Consider the following 27,177-nt stretch of genomic DNA (forward strand, 5'->3'; position numbering starts at 1 on the left):
CCGCCTTTTCTGCATTAACTGGTACATTAGAAGTCATTAATTCTTCAGGATGTGCACTGGAGATCAGAGCCTCCCAGGGGGTCTCAGTGCCTTGATAAAGCAAGAGAGAGAGACGGAGAGAGATGGAGAGAGAGATAAGGAGGGTGGAGTGCATTGGCTGAAAGAATAGGGAGCGAGGGATCCTTGCGGTGCGATGACCGTTTTCCGATTTTTGATGCCTGCTCAGTCTCTGTCAGAGGCGAGTAGACGGATGTGAGGGAGACTCTTCCACCGTCTGCAGTGGACGTGTGAGGAGCATCCTTTGTTCTGTCAAGGAGGTGAAGTAATGAAGTATGAAGTAATCCCCCAATTATCCCACCAATCAGGGGAGATTTATACTATCGAGCAATATGTATTCAGCAATTAGCTCGCTCGGTTGTTCATCAGCATCAGAGGCAGGTGTAGTGACTGGGTTTCCCTCCTGACGTCCTTCGCGAACTGTCAAACCAGAAAACAACATTTCACCGCCGATTAAACAACAATTACAGGACATGGCGCACTTTGGTGGGTGACTAGAAATTGCTCAGAACACTGCTAATACATCTCGCTTCCTCTCCCACCCACGGTGCGTTTCAAACGAAACCTTGACGACGAGACGAGAGCTAAGTTTGAACAGGAGAAAAGAGAACTAATGGAGGTTGAGCGTTTCTCCTGCCCACCTCTAAATAATACCCTCGGGGATTTTTAAATCAGTCTATAGCTCCTTGAGATTTTTTATTTTCGTGACCTGCTTAGTGCGAGAGCAACCTCGCCATCTGCTGTGTTTAAAAGCAGTAAATATGTTAAATTAGGGGTCAACTGGGACAAATAGGAGGAGTTAGCGCCGCAATGCGAGGCTGAAACAAAGCTCCCGTCAGTGTCCCACGATGTTCCAGTCAACCATAACCACCGCCAGGTATTCATCATGCCATGACAGAAGGTCACAGGCAAGTCACACAACTATTGTTACTATCCTCTGTATGTACTGCCAAACTTTCTGGGCTGAGGCCAGAGGTGCTTTTTCCTCTGGTGTTTCTGATTAATGCGCCCTCTCATCCTTAAAAAACAAGACAAAGAGCAAATAGTTCTGAAGCTGGACAAGATCTCCCGTCTCCAGAGGGTAAATGTTCAGGACTTTCAGAATTAGAACGATGTTTTACTTTTTCTGTAAGGTAATCCAATGGCCTGTACACGTTTACAAATCTGATTAAGCACAAACACTCAAAAATTAGCAGATTCCTCTCCATCTTTTGTTCTCCGTACAATGACACAAGTCGAACGTTTATCCACACAAAAAACTCAAATAGTGATTCTTTTGTGTGGTTGTTTTAGGTCAAGACGGCATTTTGGCTCGTTTCTCTACCGCTCTTCTTTTGCTCTCCACACGGCCTGTTTACCTGCGGGCAACCGAAGCCTGCTCAAACTAGAAACGGAAACCAGTAGACTTCTAGCCTCAAAATCCTAATCCCCGCCCACAGATTCTACGTATTCACACGTCGAATCTTTTAATAGAGATAACAAGGAGACCCAAGATGTTTCAGTCCAGGTTTGATCTTCATCCGTTGATCTGATTAAGATCCATTTTGGGTCAGAACATCGTCTCCTATTACCAAAACCCTGTCTGCGGGCACACACATACTAATTACATTCCTTTCCCATTGGAAGTTATCATTAAAGGAGCCATTTAATGGAACAGTATGAGGCTTCAGACAACTATTTCCAGCCCCAATTGTTCATTTTCACGAGTGATAACAGCGTCTCCCGAGTCACACTTTTACTTCTGCTCTCATCAGCACAGAGAGCCATATGGTTGAGAGCTGAATGTTCCCACTTATTAAAATGTGTCAGAATTATTTCATATCTACTACACAAGCAGAATAAAAAGTTATCTACAGGATCTAATTGGACCGCGCGCCACATGTAGATCTTCTCCTCGTCTGCCATATTGAATCTGTCACATCTACGACGCAGCAGCAGCAGCAGCAGCACGTTAAAGGAGAGACTTCCCAGTGATCATGGGCGTGTGTGTTTTGTCTTTTTTTCCTTTATGGTTCTTGTCTGATGATGATCGCGGCCGACCCCGGGGGCGTTCAGCGTGCCGAACCTTCACTCCTTTTACTCCACTTCAATGCAGCCCACACATTTCGAGCGCGGTGTTGAATGGAGAGGGGCTCTCTGAGCACTACACCCTCCACTGAGCTGGCTGACCTGTGGCGGATTTCTCTCATCTCCCAAGACCTTCCTGGAATGCACACTGGGCCTGACTAATTACTCTTAAAAACAAGTGGGATGTGGGTGGTTTGTAATTGGCAAGTGTCAGCATCCAGCGAAAGATCACTCGTCTTAAGGGCATGTGTGTCTGAGCCTCCCATTCATGTAGTCTCGGTTCAGCCAGCTGATTTCTATGCTGCTGCACATCCCCACTGTCTCATTCCGCACGCTGTGTGTTTTAAATCAATGATTTTTTTTTTTTTTTTTGCAATGCCCCCAAAAAAATAATCAAAACATTTCAAACTATTTAAGTCCAATCACAACCTGGCAAAAGCATTAATCCAGATGCAGGCAGAACAAAGAGAAGGAGGAGATGTTTGGCTGCAAATTGGGCGGCCGGCGACTGGAAAACAAGCTCAACATTAAGCTTCGGTTTGATCTCGGAGCGAGTGGGTGGGATGCCATACATTACAAGTGACATATCCAGTGACAGGAGGCAGCCACAATAGAGCCACTCTGTTTCCAATTAGAATCCGGCGGTGGCCACATAGCTTGTAATTACTTAGCTCTATGTTGGGGGGGAAAACTGGATTTTTCTTTTTTGCCCATTCAATCCTGTGAATCTCACCCACTTGGGAGATTTCTGACCCGGTAATTTAGAAACGCGACTGCGGGAGCGTCTTTGTTTGCTCTGGGCATGAGTGGAAGTTGTTTTTTACGTGGTACGACAAGGACTTGTATCGACGTCCACTGGAACCTGCCGCTGCCTGCGAACGTGGGCCACCATCCGTGGAAAATGGGAAATCCGTTTCCCCCCCCCCGCCTCACGACGAGGCAGGAGCCGAGGCCTGCCGTTTAAGTCAGCCTTCATCACATCATCATTCTCCGTGATGCCGTGCCTCTGATACCCTTTTTTTCAGGGGAGGTGTAATTACAAGGCATTCTGGGCGATTATGCAGGGGCAGGCGATGGCTGGCAAATAATAAAGGAGCTTTCAGTCGAGCTGTCACATGACGTGCCGCTGAATGACAAAGGAAAACGCAAAGAGGAGGAGAAGCAGGTTTCAAAAGACATATATGAGATACGCCAAGTACATGCAGGGGCGACCTTAAACTTTTAAAGGAAAAGATATTGGAAATGGAATTATGAACTGTCAGGGGCAGAGGTAGTAAGTCATTTCCTTTTCCCCCCATGGCCATTCATGGCCTTTGCCGTGGCTCTAATATTAGAAAATATTACTGCAAGAATTATTTTCTGACATTCAAATGTTATTGCTTGAACCAGAAATTTGTGTGTTGACGCTCCCTTGTTCATTTGACTACTTGACAAGTGCGACGGGGGGGTTTTGTTGTTTTTAGCCGGTAACCCCGCGCTGTCCCACTGGCCTATAACTCTCAGCAGCTTCTTGGACAGACCATAAATGTATCAATAATTGAGTGTCTCACTAAAAAGGCTGGGATGTGGGGGCATTAAAATTTTTATGGGTTGTCATTATGCCCCCCCCTCAAACACCACCACAGCACCTCACCTCCTGTTTTCTATTTTTTTTTTCATAGTAGTGTCTCTCCAGCAGGAAGCGCCTCGATATGGAGACGTCTCTCCAGAGCTAAATATCTCCTCCACTCGTTGGTCAATGCCCTCGGCTTCACAGGAGCTTTTAAAAGCTCCAGCTGTGGAACACGGTGAAGCGATACGAGTTAAACACAGCTTTACTTTTTCATAAGATGATGGGAACAAGTATTGTTTCTTCATAGAGAAGTGTGTTTTCTGACAAAACATAGTTAAAACTGCATTCATCTCTCTGTATCGCTCAATCATTCAAAGTTACAGGAATGTAAACATGTGTGGAAAGAGAAGAGTTGATGTATTTGTGCAATGATGCTAATCATTTTCAAGAGTTACACCCTGTTAACTCCATGTACAAGACTTTATTTAAAAATGGACCACACGTCTCCGCTCCCTCCCGCTATCCTAATTTCGCATGATATTAAAATATATACACACACACACACAGAAAGACAAGGGCATGGAAATAATTTTGGTATAATATGATAATAAGCTTTATTTATGTAGCACTTTTCTTATTAAAGTTACAAAGTAGGCTACTTAACAACAGAAATAAATCAAAATTCAAATTACAGCAATCAAGAGGAATATAATCAGTTATTAAAACAGAGGAGCAGAACAGGAAGTAACACACAAACATTCATCGAAGTCACATGATTCACATGCAGTTCGAGCATCTTTGCACTCTGCACCATTGAACTAATGTCCTCCTCTATTCGCACGTAGTAGTTATGTTTGTTTTGTTTTAACTGTACGTCCATTTGTGAAAGTACACTAAGTGCAATTATCACCGGAGTCAAATTCCTAGTTTGTGTACACGTACATGATAAATAGAGCTGATCCTGAAAAGCTTCGACAGCTTCCACAGCAAAAAGGGAACCAGCTCCATTATTTGGATGTGTTCATCAGGCTGAAATAATCATTTAAATACTTGAGAGCCTGCACATCAACGAGTCATGCGACAGTAATTCAATGTTGTGTCTAGACACAGGAGTTTTTTTTTAAGGAGGCGGGTGGCTGGTCAGACATTTAATAATTAATAGCTGTTTTTTCATGTTCCCTAGGTGCTGCGTTTCAAAGCTGGCACACGGGCAGCGCCAAAAAGTCTTTGTGTGGACATGTGTCATCCTCAGGTTTTACTGCATGTGAAAACAACTTGCTGGTAAAAAAACAAACCCTGAATTAGGTCGTGAATCTGCCATAATTTGCTTTCCACGTGTAATCAGATTACTTCTCCTTAAAGCTGTTTTGAAGTGTTACTCGTGGCCACACTCTTCCCGCTGACCCATTTGACAGAAGGCCATTTTATTTCTCTCGGTATGTGTCAAGTTATCGTCCATTTTTTTATATATTTCTGTTGCACTTCACAGTTTCTCTGTGTGTACATGGTGACACGCTGGTTCCCCGCGTGTTCGCTGGAGCATGAGATTCTGTCGTTCCAGGCAGCAGGACTCTGGTACAGTACCTGGTGTTTGACAGCCGCTCTCACTGTCTCTGTGTTGTCGCTGGTTTTTTTGGGGGTGTTTTCACACACACACACACACGCAAAGATTGTGAAGAGTTTTGCAAGGTGAGACATGCAAACTCCCACCATCACCGGGATTGTGTGCACGCTGCTGGTGGCCTCTGTGCGTATTTGGAGGAGGAGGTTTCCTGTGTGTTCGCTCTCTCCACACCCAGACATACCTTTTTCACCCCCCCCCCCCCCTGTGCTCGAGCTGCAGTCCCAGTTACCTCCAGGAGCAGTGGGTCAGGGGGATTCACCCGGCAACCTGTCACGCCACAGCTCCCAATTACTTTTGTTTCACCTGCTCGGTCCTCCCCTCTCATGAAGATTTGTTTTACCACCACCATTTTCCTGAAACATATCTCAGCAACACCAACCCTGTCAGTGGAAGGGGCTTCCAGGAGCCCACTTTGCCTCCTCTTCCTCCCTCTCTCTTGTTTCTTTCCTCCCCCTCAGCCTCATTCCCTAGAATCCTCCCCTCTTCCTGCACTGCCTGTGTGTCATCCTTCTGTTCTAATGAGAGGCAGGGATCAGCCAGGCAGACCCCTGGAGTTTGACAGAGCTACCTGTTGTGCCTCCACGTTTCTTCCTCCACAGCTCGCTCGTTCTTTCTCTCTCTCTCTCTCTCTCTCTCTCTCTCTCCCCCTCCCCCCACCCCCTCACACGCTCCCTGCCTCTCTCGCTCTCCCTCCCTAAACACCAGAGCTGTCGACTACTGGCAGTTTGATGCTAAACTGTTCCCCCGTGTCGGGAGTAGCTGCCATGACGGAGAATAAAACAAGTGAAATGTAGAGTTTGTAGTGAACAATGTGAGGATCGGCTTCCTCTCTACATGGTGCGTCGAAGGGCAGACTCTTCCTTTTTTTTTTTTTTATGTCAGTCTACGAGGGATTCTTGTATTGTCTTAGTTTTTGTGAAAGAAGTAGTTCAACATTTTTGGGGGGAAATACACTTATTTGCTTTCCTACTAAGAGAACGTCGAGAAGATTTATATCCGTCTTGTGTCCTTGCATTAACCACTGATCTGGAGCCAGGCACGTTTTCTAGCGCAGCATTAAGACTGAAAGCACGAGAGGGAGAGTCGGCATGTCTCGGTTTAACAAAAATATAGCCTCTGACACCGCCACTGCCGTCTTATTTACATGATCTATCTTGTTTATTTAAGCAGAACACAGACATGCATATAAAAAAGCCTATTTGTGGCTTTAAGGGGAGTTTGGAACGTGTCAGTTCTCTCTGCTTCTTCTTCTTGTGTTGCTGTTCTTCCTCAAATTGCTCAGTGAAAGTCAGGTCCAGATTTATGTTGTCTGTCTGAGCCTTGTCTCTATTTTCCATAATGTAAATTTTTATGTAGAGACCTGTCTTCTTCTGTCTTTGTACATTTCCATGGCCCATGAACCAGAGTCAAACATCTGTCCGTCATGATCCTTTCACAAGTGGTCAGCACTAAGTGTCCTGAATAGCCTACGCGTAGCCGTGTACCCTACGCAGAGCCCTACGCAGAGCCCTGACGTGCACCTCCCCAAAAATACAACTACATGTCGAGGCTACGCAGACCGCAAGAGCTGTGATTGGTCGCCTTGGTAGCGTCGCATCTCCGGCAGACTCCGTCATTTGATTGGTAATTTTGGTCAAGTCTAGGTTTGAGATTTTGACTCCTAATACTGCACAGACTCAATTTCAGTATCCCATTGTTTTATTTCCCCCAAAAATACGATTCCTTTATGTATATCTATTAGAAGGAAGGATTAGCAAAGGAGTCACTGGTTCGTTGTTGTAGCAATGTCTCGACGGACAACCTGCTTATTTGTCCGTCCAGGAAAGGTTGCCACACACAGGGCTGGCTGCATAGATGGACACAAAAATAGCTCAGGCACACAAATTGTCCCCATTACTTTGCTGAGCTCTAGAGTTGTTGCCCTGTACTTTATTCACTGGCATTGGACCGGTATTGACCTTTTCATCTCCCTTTTGAGGAAAAAAAAACAATTGTATACTTTCCCAAACTTTATCTGTTAGTCTGCTACCAGACAGGACAAACAAATACATTCCAGTCGCATTGTTAATAACAGAAAACAAACATCAGTGTTATGTAAAATGAAATGCAAACAAACTGCAGGATTCGACTCCCACCTCTCACACAGATTGAGAAATCACTCTGCAAACTGTCGCACACGTGCCGCTGTGCTTTCAGCGCAAGTCGCTCAGGCAGAGCCAAGACGACCTAACTTACTTTTTTCTTCACATGTTCAACTCTAATATTATTTAACAGGTGGTTTGGCCTCACCGGCAGTTACCATAGCAGCCGTGCAGTGAGTGACAGATAGAGCTTTGGAGCTGCCACCAGTGTGGCGCTCTATTTCAGTCTGGCTCTTAATGTAGACCCACTTCAGGTCAAGTCAGATTATCTTTACCAGCCACCACAGCTATTATTATTGTATTATACATCATATACCTATGGTTATTTTCACCTTGTGAGTCATCGCGGTACAAAGTCACAGCTACTGTAGACGGAAGTACCACAAAGGTGCGTGTCTGTATCACCACAATGGCATCACAGCCATGCAGGGGACAGTAGTGTTCGAACCATGACTACTCTTTACTCTTTACTCATGTATTAATGTAGGAATTAAGTACTCAACAGATTTACAGGCTGGTTATTGTATTGACTGTAATAATTTGACAGAGGTGGAAATGTGGCACAATCGCAGAGCGTCATGTTTTACCAACTTGCTTTTTAGTGTTGCCCTTGGTAACCTCTTTTGTTTTCTCTTCCTCCACTGAGCTATTGTCTCATTGAATTGTTTCCATTCCACCTAAATTTTTCTAATTTGATTTCTAACCGAGCGGAAAAAAACGAGTTTTGATATTTAATTAGACTCGTGAAATAGATCTTTATATTCGAAGCGAAATGCCGCTTTGTCCTTTACCGTAATGGATTTATTTATTTATTCTGCTCTTTTCTGTTGTGATTTACAGAATGCAGCCAAACACAAGGAGGAGAGAGAGAGAGACAAGAGGAAGGAGAGACGGCGAGAAAGAAAAAGACGGACACTTACTTCTAAGACTCTCACTGTTGGGCTCACACACCACTGTCAAGTAGGTCAATGCGACAGGCTTGACTGATTCCTCCTCTGTACTGTTCTTGCTCAGGCTCTCGCTGAGTCGGTGCCATCGTGAATTCACCTGTGTCATAAGGCTTACACAAATGCAGAGTGAACTGCATGTCTGATCTTGTGCAACAAAGACCCCCCCTGGGGACTTCCTTTGGCCAAAGCAATAGATAATTCATTAGCCGAAACAAGCCAAAGAACCACCAAATCACTTAAAATACCCAAAACTTGAAACACTCTAATGAAGTTCACCTAAAGTTCATCGAGTGCCATGGGACATATGATGATCTTTAAGCTTTTTTTTAGGGACAGATAATCTCCATGGGGACCAGCTGAGCCATTCTTATTGAAGTCATCTATCTTCACGCTCGTACATTTTGGGAAATGTTCAGCATAATGACCTCTACCTTCCACTTCACGCCCCCCCCCCCCCCTTCCTGCACACTCAGCTGCTTCGAAAAGACCACATCTGACTCATAATACACCTCATTAGACTTGTATCGAATACGCTCCGAGCTGGCGTAACTTAGCCGCAGTGTTTTTCTGCCCATGTGTATGTTACATTAGAGAATTAAAGATTAATTGCCAAATTTCCCCGGTTTAAAGCATTGATTAATAACAGTGTGATGCATTGGTGGATCCAGAAGATTAATGTCGGGAGAGTCGCCCCCTTTTAGATGGCTATTGATTTTGATTTGCTCAAAAAAGGCCTGTCTTGTCTTCCCAGGGGGACAGAGGCTGTGTGAAGCACGGACCGTGAGCCAGTCAGCTCTGAAGTACATTGAGTGAGGCCGGGCTTAAAATATAGGCTTTGTGAATTAAGGTTCGCTTAATTGGGTAGCAAGTGCTTGTACCAAAGAGGTTACCAATGGCAACAAATGATCAAATAATACATTGCATTAGAGAATTCATATTCAAATCAGGCACAAAGAGATTAAATGTAGCCTTACTCACCTCTGTGATACCGAGGGGGCTCTTCCTCGTTTTTAAAACGACGATACTGTCTAGTTTCTATTTCAAGAAGTCTGCTCCCTCGTGAGCTTCGGCTTATGTCGTCTCCTGCTGCCCACGAACCGTGGAGACAATTGTCTTTTTGCGGCTCCTGTTCAATCTCAGCCCCGAGTCACAACAAACAGGAGCGACTGAAGCGTTTCGTCTGTTTCAACAGGGGGCTCTTTATTATTTGTGCGCCACTGGGAGGTTGTCTTCCATACACAGGATTATGCCCATTGTGATCTGGTTAAGCGCACCGTATTAGCCATATTCTCGCGAAATCGCATGAAAGCCACTTTGAAAACGTCAGGATGCTTTCTGATACGCCCGTGTCAGGGGAACAGGCGCCATATCTGGGAGCGCGCGATCTCAGATTCAATTATGCTTCCATTTTAAATGAGATATCTTTGCCGTAGAAAATTCCCCGATTGCGGCGCTTTGAAATGGAAAGGGAGTAATTCACGAGACCTGCGTGTGATCTCCAGAAAAGGGAGTTGTATCAAACAGATTTGTGATGCAAGTCTCTGTAGAATGTTCATCCTTTCCCCCCCCCCAGTTGCAACCGCAGGTATGTTTAACATCGCACAAGAGAAGATACGAGACTGTGTCGATGGAAAATTGCAAATATAAAGCTGCTGCAAGTGTAAAATCGGAGCAAAGGCCTCGGCACCGGGCTCAACATGACTGACACTCACCAGGTGGTTACACTCTCACAAGTATCTCCTCTCCTTTCTGTCCTCCTTCCACGATTCTCTCCTTTTCCTTATCTCAGTGCTGGAATATAGCTCTGCTGTGACAACCAGTCAAAGTGTCCCTCTATTTCCTCAGGCTCTTGAGTTACCTGTAAGTTTCAAGTGGACGTCTGCGAGGGCCCAACATCCAAAACCTGTTCAGCTCAATCAATGGCGCTAAGATGGACCATTGGTTGCAGGTCACGTAATCTATGTTGGGGGAATGTTTGTCTCTGTGATTGAACTGTCCCCCGGGTCTACGTTAATTGAGCTCCCTATAATCACACACAGACCCATATGATCAGCGTCTGCCGCACCTGGAAAAGGCGGCAAGAGATTATCCTCTCACCTGGATGTTCCATTTGGTGACAGAAATTGAAATAGATTTTTTTTTGTGATCTCCTTTCTCATTCGGACCGACACCCGAAGATCTCACCGAGCTCTTCACAAACATCTGCCATGTGATTAATGCCTGAAACTTTCTGATACGACTTCAGTAAGTGTGGCAGTGGCCTTTCTACATGCTGAGGGGATGGAGGCTCCTGTTCCCCTGACTGAGATGTCTCGATGGATGACAAATGACTCATTACGCAGCTGTTGCTCAGGAGGTAGAGGGGGTCGTTCAGAATCCCAGGGGTCCCCAACCTTTTCAGCCACAGATTCCGAAAATATGCGGGCCAGTGGCAATTTTTTTTTTGAAATAAATAATCACAGAGCTGCACATGTGATGATGTTTCCTGTGGTGTTGTAAATTAAGCTGCTGCAAGTATGGCTGTCACTAATGTGTCAGAATCCCCTCAGGTGTCATGTGGGGACAAAGAAATTCAGAATAATATCATGCAATAATGAAAAAATATGCTATTTCTACTTGTCTCTCAGATTATATTTCTGTCATTGTCGTGCAAAATCATTGCACGACCAATTGTTGACCCATTGTTGCCTTGCGACCCTCCATGGGGTCCTAACCGCTAGTTTGGGGATCACTGCACTAACCAGAAGGTCATGGTTTGATTCCCGGCTCCTCTGCTTTTCAAAGTGTCCTTTGGCAAGATACTGAACGACAAATTGGCCCCCACCCCCCCCCCCCCGACGGCTGTGCTGAATGGTGTTTGAATGGGTGAATGCGTCTTGTATTGTAAAAAGTGTTTTGAGTGGTGGATATGACTGGAAAAGTCAAAACAACATTTAGCATTAGTCTCAATTGGAGTTTGTGCAACACATTTTTGTGTGTTGACGTCGCACGCAATCATGGCACCGCTAAACTTTGCTTTGTCTTTATAACTTTTCTAATATCTGCAGTGGAGAAAAGCTTTTCCTTTTTCACTTCCACCGAGTTAACCTGTGATGAAAGTACCACAGGGGTTCTAAATAAATGAGCAAGTCCTCTTTGTCCTCTATGCCGTTCCAATCACAACCCAATAAATCCCTTTGCAATAATGAATGAGATACAGGCTCAATTCATCTTCCCAGTAACAGCGGGCTGACTAATTTGTACAAATATTTCTTTGGGAGAGAAGCAATTAACTGTAGTGATGAACTAATTTGACACTGCAGAGGTGAATCACACCAAAATAGGATCCAACGTGTTTGTCTTTAGTTAAATTCATTAGGGCGGAGAAGCCATTATCTCAGCAAACTGCCATGACTAAATAATTAATCATCCCATCACTTGTTTGTTTGACCTGAATGTATAACATTTATCTCTCGCTCTTGGCCTGCTAATGAAAACCTTTCTTCCATTTCAGAGGAATGTTGGCTCTTCGTGTTTGGTCCAGCAAAGTCGTCTGTGACTCTTGATTTGGTTAATGCATAATAAATTACAAGGTCAGACGCACCTTGAGATGCAACAGGAGGCCTTTTGGATTTCACAGACGTGACCTCATAAGAGTTCATCGTGAGTTTTCATCTTACGCGTCAAACGGTACCCAGACATTTTGTTGTCTTGATTATCCGCTGTAGCGTTGTAAAGGTAATAACTTGGTTTGAATCCCGGTCCGAACGTGGCCTTTGTGTGTGGAGTTTGCGTGTTCTCCCTGTGTCTGTGTGGGTTTTTTCTGGATACTCCAGCTTCCCCCCACAGTCCCAAACCATGCAGATTGGGGTGAGGTTAATTTAATGTGAGTGGTCCCGGGTGTGTCCCACATCTCACCCAGTGTCACGTGGAATCAGCTCCAGCCCCCCAGTGACCCTAAACAAATTAGAAGTATAGATGATGGATGGATGTCCAGCCCAAGACAGACTGCTTCCGGCTCAAGTGGAAGATATTTGACTTTAACATGAACATAATTTCCCTCATTAAACATCATTAAACATTTGTAGTTTAATTTCAAGGAGCACGAGAGAACAGCAAGTGGAAATAAGTGCTTAAAGTTATAAAAAAAAATACAAGTACTATAGGGTTAGTATTATACTGCTATCTCCACATGGGCGGTAATGTTTTCGTTGCTGTTTGTTTGTCGGTCTGTTTGTCTGCAGGATTATGCAAAAACTACTGAACCAATTTCCATGAAGGGGAGAGAAATGACCCAAGGAGGAACCCATTGCATTTTGGAGCAGATCCAGACACAACAGGCTGGTCCAGGGATTGTTTTTTCCCTTGTTTTTAACATGGTGAGAGTGCCCTTCTAGTTTTATTATTCTTACTGACACATTCATATGTAAACAGCATTTTACTGTTGTTGCAGAACTAATTTAAGAATTGCAGCGAATCATTATTTTTCCTTATCGATTAAACTGCTAGTTATTTTTGTCCATAAATCAATTTATTGTTTGAATTGTAAACGAAATATTGAGAAATGTCCCGGAGCCCAATGCGACCTCTGCAAATAATCAGATTCAGACATTGCATCATATTCTATAAGCCAATCAGATATTTTCTATTTTAAAATCATAAATAGGGCTCTCAAATAAATGTAGTGGATAAAAATTGTGAAGCAGCATGGAAATACTGAGGTACCTTTCGAACAAATTGGATAAATTCATGGTTATAATATCAGAAAGCCCAAATGCTGTTTTGCCTTTGTATTTCGAAGCGCTGACATTTTGGAGCTCCAGCACAAGGCTTTCAAATGCCAACAGTCCAAACACCCCAACAATAGCTGGCAGATTCAAGCTGACAATAATCGCAACTAATTGCACGTGTGCCGGCAGCACAATGAGGTTTTTCATGCTTTTAAAAAACCCTAATGAAAATCACAGTGAAACCCCCTCTGTGTTCTGATGGGTCTCCGGTTTCCCTGGACTGATTTCTCCTCCTGGAATTGATCAGTGGGTGAAATGATACAAGCACCGCCTGCAGTACAGTACGCTGCTGGTAACCTGACCTGTGCTTTTTGTTAGCCAGGCTGGCAGCGGCACATAAATAACCTTTAAATGGATCGTGCTATTCACGGGAAACAATGTTGTTTAGGGAGCTTATAAAGTGAAATAAATGAGCTGGTGACTAAGTCTCCTCCGGTCAAAGTAAGACCCTTGCGTCCTCTTTGCTGTGTGCACCGCGATGCTCTTGATGAAGCAACACAAGCCGGTGTCATCAATTAAGACCCGATGTGCTAAAATGCTCTAATGGCCCTATAATGAGCAGTACAGAAAACTAAATACAGGAGCCACAGAGGAGAAACGGCAGCGAACCAAAGAGCTTATTTTCTCAGAAATCTGAGTTTTTCCTCGTGTTAAGACTCGCGCCAGAGTCTGAGGACAATTGGCTTTCAGTCAGACACAAGCTTTGGAAACTCCCTCCACTTCTAAGACGTTTGGATTTAAAAGGGGGAGCCAAAGATCAAATTGCACTTACGAGACAAAGTGTGAGCAGTCTGCAGCTGCTGTTTAATGATGCCCTTTTGTTTGTTTTCTGGGAAATTCACTTTCTAATCTCCTGGACTCTCTGCGAAGGCTTGCCAGGGAGCGGTGCCACATAAAACCCCTTGATTTCTTATTTTATCTGTGGACAACCTAATCGATCGTCGTCTCCCCTGCACCTGCTCCCCCTCCGCTCCCCTGCACCCCCAAGATAGGCCCACGCTGTCCATCCCGCTCTCCAATAAGACTACTTAGACAAGGCTATTTCAGGGGGAGAATGAGATACCGGGTGGTCAAGTCAAGTGTGTGCAAAAAAAAGCATTGAAATTTCCCGAGATCTTGACACGTCTAATTGAGATTTCATGCCCTATTTTCTCAGTCTGTTCTGCTGCGAGCAGTATTTCCCCGAGGATCCAGATGAAAGAAATAGTTTTCAGGTTTTATTTGTTTTTTGTTGCTTTAAGGCTTTTTTTTTCACGCTCGCGCAGCTTTTCATTAAAAGCGCCCTGTTTTTGTTCAGTAGACAAAGTGACTGCAGTTTATTTGGTTTGTCTGAGAGGTGGTTAAAAAAAAAAAAAAAAAGGAGTCCCAATAAACTTTCATCATAATAACTCATTTGGCTGCATGCATAGATTTGTCATGTTTGGGGAAAAAAAGACACTACAAGACTTTTCGCAGCTGCTCGGCTTCTCGTTCATTTTTATCACAGGATGCCTTCAGCTGTTCTCAGCTGTCAGTCAAAATGTTTGACACCGGGTTTAAAAATGTATTATTCTCCTTTCACTCTCTTTGAATATTGAAGACCTTGAAAACTTTGAATATTTAATCTAAAGACATCTTATATATTTTTTAAAGTTCTTTGTCTAGGTCTCTGAAGTCTGGATAAATCCCTGATCTAGCCTGTTTTGGGTATATATGTTTTGGATATGTCAAACAATTGAATACAGAAAATAATGACATTTTTTTGTCTCATCATATATTCCAGGTCAATGCTGGATTAAGTGCTAATTTGTCATTGTTGTCTATCTGGTCTTCATGCTCCTGAAATGACATCACCCAGTCTTTCATTACACAGCCATAACAGTCACAGTGGGGGCACAGGCTTCCCAGCAGGACCCATATTGGATGGTCTGCAATCAATGACATCATGCTCGAGCATCAGGCTCAAATACCATGGGGAAATACACAAAAAAAGGGGGAGTGATCCCAGCTGCCTCTTTTTTGTTCTTTTCTTCTGGTGTGAAACAGGTTACATCATAAACACATTAAGTGATTTTAGTTGTTGTGGTTTTGATGTTTGATTTGATTTCTCTTTCTGTTTCAGGCGTCGCTTCCTCAGTGTTAAAAACATAGTTAATTAGAGTTGTTTTAAAGGTTCAGTGCGTAGGATTTAGTGACATCTAGTGGTGAAGTTGCATGTTGCAGCTGAATACCCCTCACCTCACCTTCCCCTTCCAAACACGAAAGAGAACCTGTGGTAGCCTTCAGTTGTCATAAGGTTTAGTTTGTCCAGTCTGGGCCACTGTCAAAAACATAGCAGCCTCCGTAGAGAGGACCCGCTCCCGATGTAAATATAAAGTATTTAAATTACAGCATACTTTACCTTTCTTAGTGCTACTGTTAGAGCATAGAATACAAGTGCTTCTATTGTTTAAAAGATTGAACTGTTTTTTCTTGTTGCATTTGTTTCCCGTCCAGAGAAAATGTCATAATTTGCTTCCAAAATTGATGGAGTAAAACGTTCAGTATCAGAAATGTAATCATAAGTTCAGTCGAAGTTAATAAAATGCTTCAACAATCTTAGTGAGACAAATAAAGTGGATTTCTTATGCTTTCTCTGAGATGCATTAGAAGTGAAAGTGCAGCATAAAAATAAAAAAAAGTTAATTATAAAAATCACAATTTATCATGTAACTTCAGTCAACCTCTGAATTTTTCTGAAAGCTGTGATGTCACTTGAATGCCACCTCAATAGCTGATTCCCATACATCACAATCAATCGTCTGACAAATGTTATTTGTAAAACCAAAACAGATTTGTTGTTTTAAAATGTACAGCAGCTAAGTAAAAGAATTTAAGCCTCATTTTAGAGCAGAACCTAAAATGTTACATCTCACTGACAACACAAATTCGAGGATTCTTTGGGCTCCTATGATGATATGTGAATTGTACATCAGACAGGTGTGGAGCTGGAGTTTGGAACAGTCGTAAGTCTTAAGCTATACCGAAAACGTCTTTGTGCAAAGAACTAACAAAGCAATGTGTAGTGTGTCTCCTGTCGAGAAGCCTTGACCAACTTGTAAACACGCCAGTTCATAAACGTCTGTTCAGTCCTCTTCAACATCCTGCCTCCACTTTCTCCTGATCGCAGCAATCTTTGGGCTAAAAGCAGGAAAAAACACATTCAAAGAGATATTTTACTGCAATTTTGCTCATAACCTGCTATTGCAGCCTTTCAGGAAGCTCATCTCGACTTTTTTTTTTCCCCGGTCCTAGCGGGGAGCATTAATAATCACCTCCATGCAACGCTGTGACCATTGTGACCAAGTGGCTACAGCGCAGGGAGCGTTAATGTCTCATAGGAACAACTATTGACATCTTGGTCTCTTTGCTGGGATCTATCGGAGAGACACAATGCCTATGTGTGATGAAATGCAGGCCTGTCATCGTCGCCGGGTGCCGGTAAATGTGCGGGGGTGGGGGGGTGGGGGGGCGCAGAGGTCAAGAACACTCACCCTTGACATTTAATAGCAGGAGGGTGGGACCCACTGGATCAGTCATACAGATTATCAGTGAGCAGAGAGGGGATTAAAGGGGGAATATTTATGACTTGCACCTTGCTACTGGAGGGGATTTTTTTTTTTCTGGCTTCATCAGTGTTCATCTGATTAAAAAAGCATCGACTAAGATTTCACATTATTTGCCGACATACCTGACAGAAACTACAAATTAATTAAAAGTATTTTCCTTTGAATTGTGCTGTGGTGGAGACATATTTTCATGTTATAGTTTAAAAAATGCAACAATATAAGACAGAACGAATTCATTAATTTGATTTTTGAAAGCTTGGGGAGTGTGGTGGAGAAATATTTTCATTATTAATATACAGTTGGGCTGAATTACAGCTAATATATACACTGTTTATATTACATAAAATCATCACCTCTTTTGTTAGTAAAATCTTTATGTGAATAAAAACTATAAGATGAAGGCAAATGGAAAGAAAAACATACACAAATTTAAGTCGTAGAAGTACAAATATAGTATATAACTCAAAGTACAAGTGCCTACAACTGCACGGTATTTGAGTAAATGTATTTAAAATACTTGGTCAATTTGAATGTGCCCCATTACTCCACCCTTTCCAAGTCAGATTGACTCACCATACACACGTGTGGTTTGGGACATGGGATATTTAGTGATTTATGAGTCACTCAGGCAGATAAGAGCAACCCCCCCCCCCCCCCCCCCCCCCCGCCCTTTCATTATTGATCTGGCGCGAGTTGAAGAAGAATCTCGATCTCTACTTTCAGACCTCGGTGCTCCTCATTACAAACAGGGATTTGGTTAATGACCCGGCCACTGACCTGCATACGTATTACACACGCGTGTTCATATTTATGGCCCTGAAATATAGATGGCTGTGTGACCCCTGGTCAGTTAAGCACCGTGCAGCATGTCATCCCTGTAGATCTCTGAGGAAACAAAGTCTTGTGGGAATGTTATTGATCATATGCACATATATATTTTATCAAATACTCTGTACTATATATACTTCTTTCCTTCAGAAATGTATTATTGCTTGTAATATTTCCAGTTCTTTATTTCATTATGACATAAAATCATTGTCTAAATTCTTAAAGGTTACAATGTATACAATTTCTTTAAGTTTTCTCTTCTCTCTCTTTAAGGCCCCGCCTCTTGGACAGCCCATCATGGGTGTGGTCAGGAAGATGTTTGTCACATCATCAGGCTGCAGGTGAACACCGGAGCAGGAAGTGAGCAACAAACATGGTAGTGAACCCACTTGTGTTGCACGGTATACTGATATTAGAAATGTATCGCGAGACCAAGCCGTTAAAAATGATACGATACCATATTTTAGTCGTATCGATACTTTATGATTGACGAGGGAAGGAGAGAGAGAGACTACCACCCATCACCTGAACTTACTCTTAGTATAACTGCAGCCTTTTTGAGGTTTGTGGTATAACTGCAGTATTTCCTTTTATAAAAGCAGTGTGTGTATTTATTTGTGTACTCAAATAAATACCAGTACTAAAACCAAACTCGAAACCAAAATTTTGTGATACAGCTCTAAACATGACACTCGTGTGTAAAGGCTAAAAGCTGCAATTTGCAAACCATGCTAATGTGAATTCAAGAGGAAGAGGAAGAAGCAGCAGAGGAAGAAGATGGAGGCAGTGAAGTGTTGTTTGTTAGCTGCCCCATCAACACAAAAAAGAGGACTTAAGCCTCCTGAGCTGCCAAATCACTTCTTATTTGACTATCGTGCGAATATGTTCGAATCCCACATTCAAACTTTGAAATGATTTACTCTCGTCCCCGATTGATCTTTAATTTGACAGACTGGAGGTTCAAAAAGAGTCAAATATGTCCACAATCTGTCTTCACTCTGCTCCTTTGTCTCAAAATGTTTTTTTTTTGCCGCTCTCTGGGTGTGGTGTAGCTGGCCAGGAGCATGCTGTGAGGGCCTGACAGGAATATGGTGCTGGACCCAAGCTACAGGAGCCCGGTAAAATGTTCTAATGATTGTTGCCTTGGCTGCCACACAGTGAAATCTCCTGAGAAGCATAATATTTAATACACCAGTGCAAACCCTGAGCCTAAAGTATCGACTGCTCGGCCATGATGGCGTCTCTGGGTGTTTAACTTAGTGTAAGTCAGACTTTTTACGAAGGAGCCCAGCTGTACGTGAAGTGAAAAGGGGATTGTTGAGATGACAAGAAAAATTAGCTCAGCCGCCTCTTTATTAGGTGTTAATTTGCTGCCTCCATATTTTCCCCGTTCTCTTCTATTCCTGGAAACAAGTCACAAAGAAGCACCGGTGTCCTCACACTTCCCTGATTTATCCTGATTTATTGACCCCTCCTTGTGTCTGATCTTTTAAATACAGTCTACCTGACGACTAAGCCTTTCTGACATTCTTTTGAGACACACTTTCACAAATCACAATTAAAAAACGGGGAGCAATAGGTCCATGTTCTTTCCTTTTAAGAATCCTCATATGCTATCTAAATGCTAATGATCTAATTGATATTTGTGGGCATGAATAACTTCAGCCAGAAACGAGAGCAGGGAGACTTTAGAGTCTACTGTTAAGATGAAAAGCCTGGAAATACCTTTTTTCAGGAGATTGATTGTGAATTTCTTATCCTTAAATGTTTGACTTTTGTAATGCAAATTTTGAGCCAGACAATTGGACCCACACTAAATTCCCTTGCTTGATTTTCAGTCACTCTGTATCTCAACATTTCACGTCAGTTACCTACTTTGTTTCCGATCATGTGTATGTTCTGTGACACATCCTGAAAGATTATGTACTTATATAATTATACGGAAGCGATCCTAGTTCAAGAAATTATACTAACAGGACATTTTTTGAATAAAGTTTCTCAACTGTTGCCAACCGATATTTTTGTGTTTTCAGAGAAGGGTTTTCTTCTACCTGACTGAGAGTCTTAGGGGACAAGTCACACCTCTATTTGTTCACGGAATAAACAAATACACTGAGGTAGTTTCCTGTCGAGATGCAAGAACATTTCCAGCTCGAACTTCATGGAATTCAGCTCAGTGCTATTTATTTGTTTGACTTGCTGATCTCCGGAAGTACAAACATTTGATTTCATAGTAAATAGTTTGAGGTTAATAGAGGTTACAACCTTAAAAAGAAATATGTTAATTATTCAAATCAATGCACTAATATACACACACTATTTGCACATTGATTGTTTATACATGATTTGTTTTCAGGTCCTTTACATAGTATGTAAACTGTTCAACAATTTGTATTTGAACACGTTGCAACACAGCCCTTGAGATTTCCTCCGGCTATGAATTGGCATAATTAGAATGGTGTTGATCCTGAATGAAAGCTCAGTTATCCTCTTTGCTGTTGTTGGGTCAAAGGTTAAAATGCGAAATTACGCTGGAGCTCAAAATGAGATTATGGATCATAACATGTTTTATATTTTAAAGGTTTAATTTTCTATTTCTGTTTGTTTATCCTTAGATACGGGTGAAGAGGAAGTTGTTCGGTGGATTCCCATGAAGAGGGACAACTCTTAGCAGAATATTATCACTTTAGTATTTATTTTGTTTGCACATTGCTTAAAGTATAATTGAATTTGATGATGAATATGATTTTGCACGCATTTCTTTTTACAGCATCTATTTAAGGACTCATTTTATGTGTTTTATCCCCTTTTCTAGTGAGTATTAGTTGTGTGGTGTATGCAGGTGAAATGGTTTGAGGATATTTACATGCAAACCATTTCACAGTTGTCATTTATTCAATTGCCCTCAGTTTTGAGAAAAGCGTGCACCTAAACATACACGTAGAGTTTATGGGAGGATTGTCTGCAGGTCCTGCATTGTGTTGGTGGTTTTCTGCAGTGAGCTTTTGAGTGCATGGCCATTTTGTCAGTGCTGCTGTATGTGGCCTTACATACTGAAACACTTTGCTGCTGAAAGCCATCGATCTTCCTCTCATTCGGATCCATGCAAGCCCCCTAACTGTTGCTCCACCCTCTAGAGGTCGACAACACATGTGCTTGGGATGCGTCTGCAGCCACTCCTGCATGGTGCACAGTGTTGCCTGGCCACTGTGTGTGTGTGGTGCTGCTGTAAATATTAAATCCAGCGTTTTTCTATTGTGTAGAAATACATCTAGGGAGACCAAATTGCCGCCCACCTTTGTTTCCAGCCTGTAGAGGTGGAGTGTTGGGGGCTGACCATTGACTTTAAGGGTGTGAAGCAGACAGTGAGACGCATGGAGGCTGCTCCTCGCCACTGCTACTGTACTGGAGCCCTGCGCTGTCCGTGGTGCTGGAACCTGCACCGACACAGACGTGTCTGCAGCAAAGTCACAGTCTCATTTCTGACAAGTGACGATATGAGATGTGAAATGGCGCAAGGGGGGGGGGCATGATGTTGCAGAAATAATTTTTTTTTAAAAAAGGCTGATGACGAGTGGTCCATGATGGGGAGAATGTTTCAGAGTAGTTTCATAGTGGAGCATCACCTCATCTTGCAGAAAGGGTCGACTCCCTGACACGAGAAAGCGGCAGTCAAAGCTCAAATGGCTTTAATAGGGTCAGCTGCTCCTTTTGTGGAGGGCAGTGGCAGAGGTGGTGCTGTGGTTGAAAACGCATGTGTGTGTGTGTGTGAGAGCGAGAGGAATAGAGAGGGGAGGAAGGAAAATAAAATTTAAAAAATCCCCTCGATGAGTCGTGGTGTTATTCCCGCCCGCTGCACCTCGGCGAGGCAATGTTTGACTTCAAATGCCATATTTAGGAAAAATGCTTGATCGCGTTGAGTGACTGCGCCGTCGACGAATGGCGTCCTGCGCTTTGGAGAAGACGCTTGCGCGCAGCGAGGCGCGCGCCGGAGCCAATGGTGTTGGAGAGCCCGTGTGTGCATGAGCGGAGGATGGAGCCACTCTCGGTATACTTCCGCGTCCAATGCGTGTTCGTGTGTAGGTTGAATGGATGAAACGGAGGGAGCGGAGAGGTATAGGCATGCTGTGATACGGCCCTATATATTCGCCGGCAGGACTATCTTCCTTTTAAAGACCACCTCCTCCTCGCGTTGGTTTCCACTCAGTGATGTCGCGTATTTGTGTGGCGCACCTGTAAAGAGCGAGACGGGCAGAAGCCGGCTTTTTTTAATTATTTGATTCCTTTTATTTCTTCTGTTCTTTTTTCTCCTTATGTTCCATGCATTTGCTGAAAGGAAGTCATTTCTGTGTTTTGATTTAATAAATATTTCATTTCCTCATTTTCTCTGGTTTGTGTTGGCTTTTATGTTTCCAAGTTTGAACTAAGAGAGCGGAATCCTTCATTTTACACGCTATTGGCCAGGTGTTTCATTCAGAGATTGTTTGCCTAAGGACGTCCCTAACTTTCATTTATAGAAACGGTAAGATCTCTTTTACACCTTTGCTCATTCACCTGAAACATTTGTCTAAACCGATTTCTTTCTTCCAGCCTGTGACAGTGCTCTTGAGGACATCATGCATTCACTGTATGTGTGTGTGTGTATGTGTAGTCTCAGCCGCTGTTTCATTGCATGTGAACGCGATGGGGGGAAAGTCACCGTGGTGCATTCATGTTTCCATTGACTCTGGATTGCGGTGCCTTGGCTGATCACGCACTCACGCGATATAGGAGGAGCAGGCTGCGCACATGTGCCAAATCTCCCAAGGTCTCCGCCGTGGACGGACGCTTTTATTGCTCCACTGTGTAGAAATACAGGCCTTGGCACAGTGCTGAAACGTGGGATCCGCATAGTAGTCGCTGATTCTACATGCATCCCGACTAGAAACGTCAGAATATTGGAAATACAACTCAAGCTCGAGCGGTTTTACCTGCAGTATTTAACACTAGAAGCAGAAAGAACGGCTGCAGGACGCAAACTATACCTACAATTATTATTATTATTATTTTTAATGTGAGCTCTTTCATAAAACTTGGGATTTATTTATGTTAAATGTGACAATATGCCCAAATCCAGATGGGATGTAAAGAAAAAAAAGAAAAAAAAGGCGTTTGGATTTAAATGTAAAAAAAAAAAGCCCATAGGGCAACAAAGGAATGATGCTATATAGGTTAAGTGCAACCTGTGTGTTCCACTACTATGAGTTGCTGGATGGTATTTTCTAAGTTATGCTATCATGTGCATGTTTTTATGCTATTTCTGGATTTCCATGCAGGTGCAAAATGTACAGTATAGACGCCCTTGCACTGAAATCCACTCTGGAATTCGGATCCTATTTGTTTAGGGTTTTCCTTTCATTTTTAGGCCTTTTTTGTGGTTTTGCCAATGCATATGTCTCTTCTTCAAAATAGAAATAGCAGTGCTCATCCACCTCTGTTGTAATCATAGTGGATCAGATCACCATCCCAAATTGTGCTGGTTTCCTCTGGACACCGCAGGGGCCCCCGAGGCTCCCACAGGCAGCTCCCAGGGGCCCCCCGGGGGGACTCGGTAGTGTTCGCTCTTCACGTCAGGACGCATGTGTCTAAAGTGCACCTGCAGCAAATCAGCTCGTTAACACCCCCACTTCCGGGGTTGTGACGTAGCCGCCGGCGATTGGCCGACGCGCTGATTAGTGTCGTCATAGCGGCCGCGTTCCCGCCACCGCCCCCTTTATTCAGCCGCTCAAACACCGGCGAGCAAAAGTTTGATGTCCGCAGATCCTACGTCATTAAAACCCCGCAACGTGCGACCCAACACCTGCAGGTAAGCTCCTCGGAGGGACGCGGGGGAACTATGTCTGCTGTCCGAAGAGACTTAGCTCCGAGTGGACGCAGCCGAACGCTTCCAAGGGAGTTACGGTAGCTAGCAAGGCCAGACAGGCGGGCGCGGCGAGGCGAGGCGACGCTTCCCACATGGCCGCGTGAAGAACTCCCATTGGGGGGGAAATGCGTATTTATACAACGCGTGTTTGTTTTAATAAGAAACTACACAGTAACTGTTGTTGCAAGTGCGTGGACAAAACACGGCGCCGCAGCTGCTGCCACGCAACTTTCAACGCTTTTTTTACCGCGAGAGCTAAGCCACCGCAAAAGCCGGGTTGGAAAACGCAGCAGTCGCCACGCAGTTTTTTTTTTGCTCGAAGCTTCGCGGTCATTCAACCGAAACCGGCGGTGTGTCGTTTTAAACGCTTAAACCGTTTAAAAAATGGCTTTAATTTGGACTTTAGCGCGGAGCCATTTTCAGCCGCAGTTGACGTCGTGCGGTTGACGCACAGCAGCACCCGGTGCAGCTCGTTAACCAATCACAGCCGCTTCCTCATTGGAAACACCTGGACCCTGACGCTGCTTTATACAGGCTCCATTTCACCCTGCTGGAAAATCTGTGGTGTATATGCATGTGTTTATATATACATGCAGATCAGTGGCATGCTTATATTTTGCAGAAATCTCCATTGTTTGAAACTGCATTTTCCTGTGTATGTGTGTATAGATACTAACAGCCACTGTATGGCTGTTACACATTTAAAAAGGCTTCATGTCGTCGTCCATTGTAGTTTCTGTGCCCGCAGGCTTTCTCCTGACAGTTATAGTATCTCTCGTAAACCAAGGCACGTTCTCTGTAGTTGGCATTTTCTGTGCGTGTGCGGATATAGAACGTGCCAGTGGCTGTTAACCAGGTGAATGTGTTGAGTTGTAGTTGGCGGTCTGCAGGGAGCGATCTCCGCTCGGTAACTCATGGAAAGATTACATATCATCCAGCCCGGCCAGCAGCTAAAAGCCTGGCCGACTCGTTTACCAGGAGGTTGTCCCCCCAAAAAACAGGACATCTGCTCCTGTGGGTATAGACGGACTGCCCAGCTAAAGGGAACGGGGTTGTGTGAGGATGTAAGGTGTGCTGCAGTTTTTACTGTAATGTGAGTGGAGATTAGTGTGTTGATTTATTGTGCAGTTTCTTAAGGACTAGTATTAACACTAAATGAGAAATGTTAATTTTTTGGTCCTCAAACTGTAGTACATATACTTATATTGCTTTATGTGCAGTATTGTCTTGAATTAAATGAACGCCAGAATAATTTAAATTGTTTAAATGGGGCTTTTACTTGAATGGTGATAGTTTTTCTCTTTAATATCCGTCATATTCAGAGTACACGATATCTCAAATCAAGTCCAGCTTTACATAGATGCCAACATGCTCCTATTTCTATTAATACAGCTGCTGCTTTCAGGCATTTTTCCTCCTCGGCGTTCATGCAACATCCCCAGTTGCAGCAGCCTCTGTGCTCCTGAGAGGGACAAGAGATAAGAGCGGTTGTCTTTATGTATTATTGAGCCCCCACGTTTGCCTTTCTAAATAAAGGCTGCTGACAGAGTGACTAAAATGCTGGACAGTGAGTGAACTTCCAAAGGCCACATCACTGTGTACAGCAATGTGTGCTGCTGTCAGAACTGGGTTAGTGTACAGTGGATGGCTTTAGCAGAAAAAGGGAGGAAAAAAAAGAAACCACTCCACAATTTTGTCCCCTTTGTCCTCCTTAAATGCCCCATCTCCCTCTCTCCTGTGTGGCCTCCCCCCTCGTCTCCCCTCCCCTCTCTGCAGTCTGGACTCTGTGGCTGCTGCACAGGGCTGTTTTCATTTGGTCCTTATTGTCTGTTGGCCACAGGGTGGCCCTGCCTCTGCATGTGTGGGTCATTACAGGAGGCCAGCATTGCAGTGTCCCTGAACCCTGCCACTGCATCACAGGCTGTAATAGATCACTTCCCATGCTCTGTAGGTGTGGCCAGGGTTGATTTGTGTAGTTAATGTGGTGAAGCAGTATTACTGTGCAGGTCTGAGGAAGTGGGAGGCGGGGGTAGTGTAAATGTGTCGTGATCTATCTAAACATTAATTGCAATGTTAATTGTTGGATTGAACCTCCACAATGAATAAATGCTTTATTGTAACATCAAAAACCAAATTGACTGTTTAGCTTGACTGCTAAATTTAAATAATATCAAAGTATTTGGTTTTTGCATTACCTTTTTTATTAAGATCTGCAGTTGAAAACATAGTAGGGTGGCTGCTTCAAAGATGGAAAAGTCACATCCTTAATTATGAATTATAAATGCATATTATGAACATGAATTATTAATTAACAATTATAAGTGTCACTTTATTTGTTTTAAATACTCTGACACTGAGTGTGTCCTTGTATATGTACAGTATATCATGCATTCCAGCTGTTTTCAGGTCCAGTGTAAGCAACACTGCCAGACTTTTCTATATAGCCTATATATCTTTTTATATAATATATATATTTAATGAAACCAAAGAGTCTAGATAATAGAGCAGGATATATGAAGGGTGTTCCTTTTTACATGCAGTGACTTTAGTTTTTAATTAGTTTTCAAGCAGCATCAAGCCAGAAGGAATAAAAAAAGCCTCTGGTCAAGTCAATATTGATCAACATGTGTTGCAGTCCCTTGAGAAATATAAAGTATCCAACAGGATTTTGTTGAAGGTGAACTGTGTATTGAAGATTTTTGAATTATTCTTTTTTCTAAAAGTGCTGGTGCACTTTTTGGGGAGGCAGGCTGCCAATGATGGCTCTGACTTGCATCACTTTTCACTATTTTTCTGACATGCTCTGCCTGTCACTACCCAACTCTCAACCCTACCCGGTGTCGACTAGCACCTTCAGAACAAACAACACACCTATTGTGATTCATATCAGTTGTTTGTTAAATTACTAAGAAAATTGGCTTTCTAGTCAGAATGATGGAGCAAAGATAAAATAAAGCGATGTGGCGTCGACATGTGATGTCATAACATACACTGACAACTGTGATTTCTGTTATAAGTGATATTAAGATGATTTAAATAATTCAATAAACCAGATGTCAGTCAAAGCCAAATTTTATGTAAGATATACTATTTTTCTTACAGCATTGAATGATGTAGCTTTTGCCTTTTGTACACTTCAGCGTGTGTGTGTTAGTGTGGGTAGACGAGTCACAGCCATGTTTTCTGCTTGGATATTTTGAACTGTTACTTGTGGGCTTTTAGGTTTCAAGGACAGGCCGTGCATGTCAGCGTGTACACTCTGGAGTTCTGTGCTCTGCAGTTTGTCACGCATACTTGGTCAATTTAATTCTCTGAGGAGCTCGTAGCAGAGATTCGTGCCTCCTCGCTTTTAAGTGCTCAGTGTCACAGAAATGCGTGCTGATGCAGCTTCAGGTTCAAGTTAAGGAAGTTTTACCGTTAACCTATTGATAAAAAACATCCCCTTCGATTTTTGATGTATGTCAGCTTTTATTTGACTGTATTTCTTCTCCTCAATCTAGACAGTACTTGCAGTATATACAGTATGATAAGCCTTTCAGAATAGTTTTCATACAAAGCCTGAAATTGACAAGAAAACATGCCAGAGGCCTCTGCAATATAACTTGTTTGTGCAATAACACTTGGGCTGACATTTGTGTGCATGTCTTCAGAGTTTAATGTGTTTTACTTTGTTTCTTTCGTGTTATAAGTCTGTGAAAGT

General features: G+C 43.2%; 1 protein-coding gene and 1 long non-coding RNA gene across 8 annotated transcripts in view; both read left to right on the forward strand.

The window, feature by feature from the left end:
* The window catches only part of LOC117779081, a 105,732-nt gene extending 91,150 nt beyond the window's left edge, over positions 1–14,582 (forward strand). Inside the window, exon 3 of the long non-coding RNA XR_004616921.1 lies at positions 12,615–14,582. This is a non-coding gene — a long non-coding RNA (uncharacterized LOC117779081). The remainder of the gene's footprint in view (positions 1–12,614) is intronic.
* A 3,281-nt stretch (positions 14,583–17,863) lies between these two features.
* elavl2 (ELAV like neuron-specific RNA binding protein 2) overlaps positions 17,864–27,177 on the forward strand; it is a 31,884-nt gene continuing 22,570 nt past the window's right edge. For 2 of the 7 annotated variants that reach the window (XM_034614922.1, XM_034614920.1), the window contains exon 1: positions 23,266–23,420. In XM_034614922.1, coding sequence (XP_034470813.1) covers positions 23,365–23,420 — 56 coding nt within the window. In that variant the 5' untranslated portion in view covers positions 23,266–23,364. Of the gene's footprint in view, positions 17,996–21,152; positions 22,098–23,265; positions 23,421–27,177 lie in introns of those variants that run through there. The other 5 variants (XM_034614921.1, XM_034614925.1, XM_034614924.1 and 2 more) reach the window with 5 other exon arrangements.

The sequence above is a fragment of the Hippoglossus hippoglossus genome, chromosome 18, assembly GCF_009819705.1.
Source record: "Hippoglossus hippoglossus isolate fHipHip1 chromosome 18, fHipHip1.pri, whole genome shotgun sequence".
Classification (NCBI taxonomy): Eukaryota; Metazoa; Chordata; class Actinopteri; order Pleuronectiformes; family Pleuronectidae; genus Hippoglossus; species Hippoglossus hippoglossus.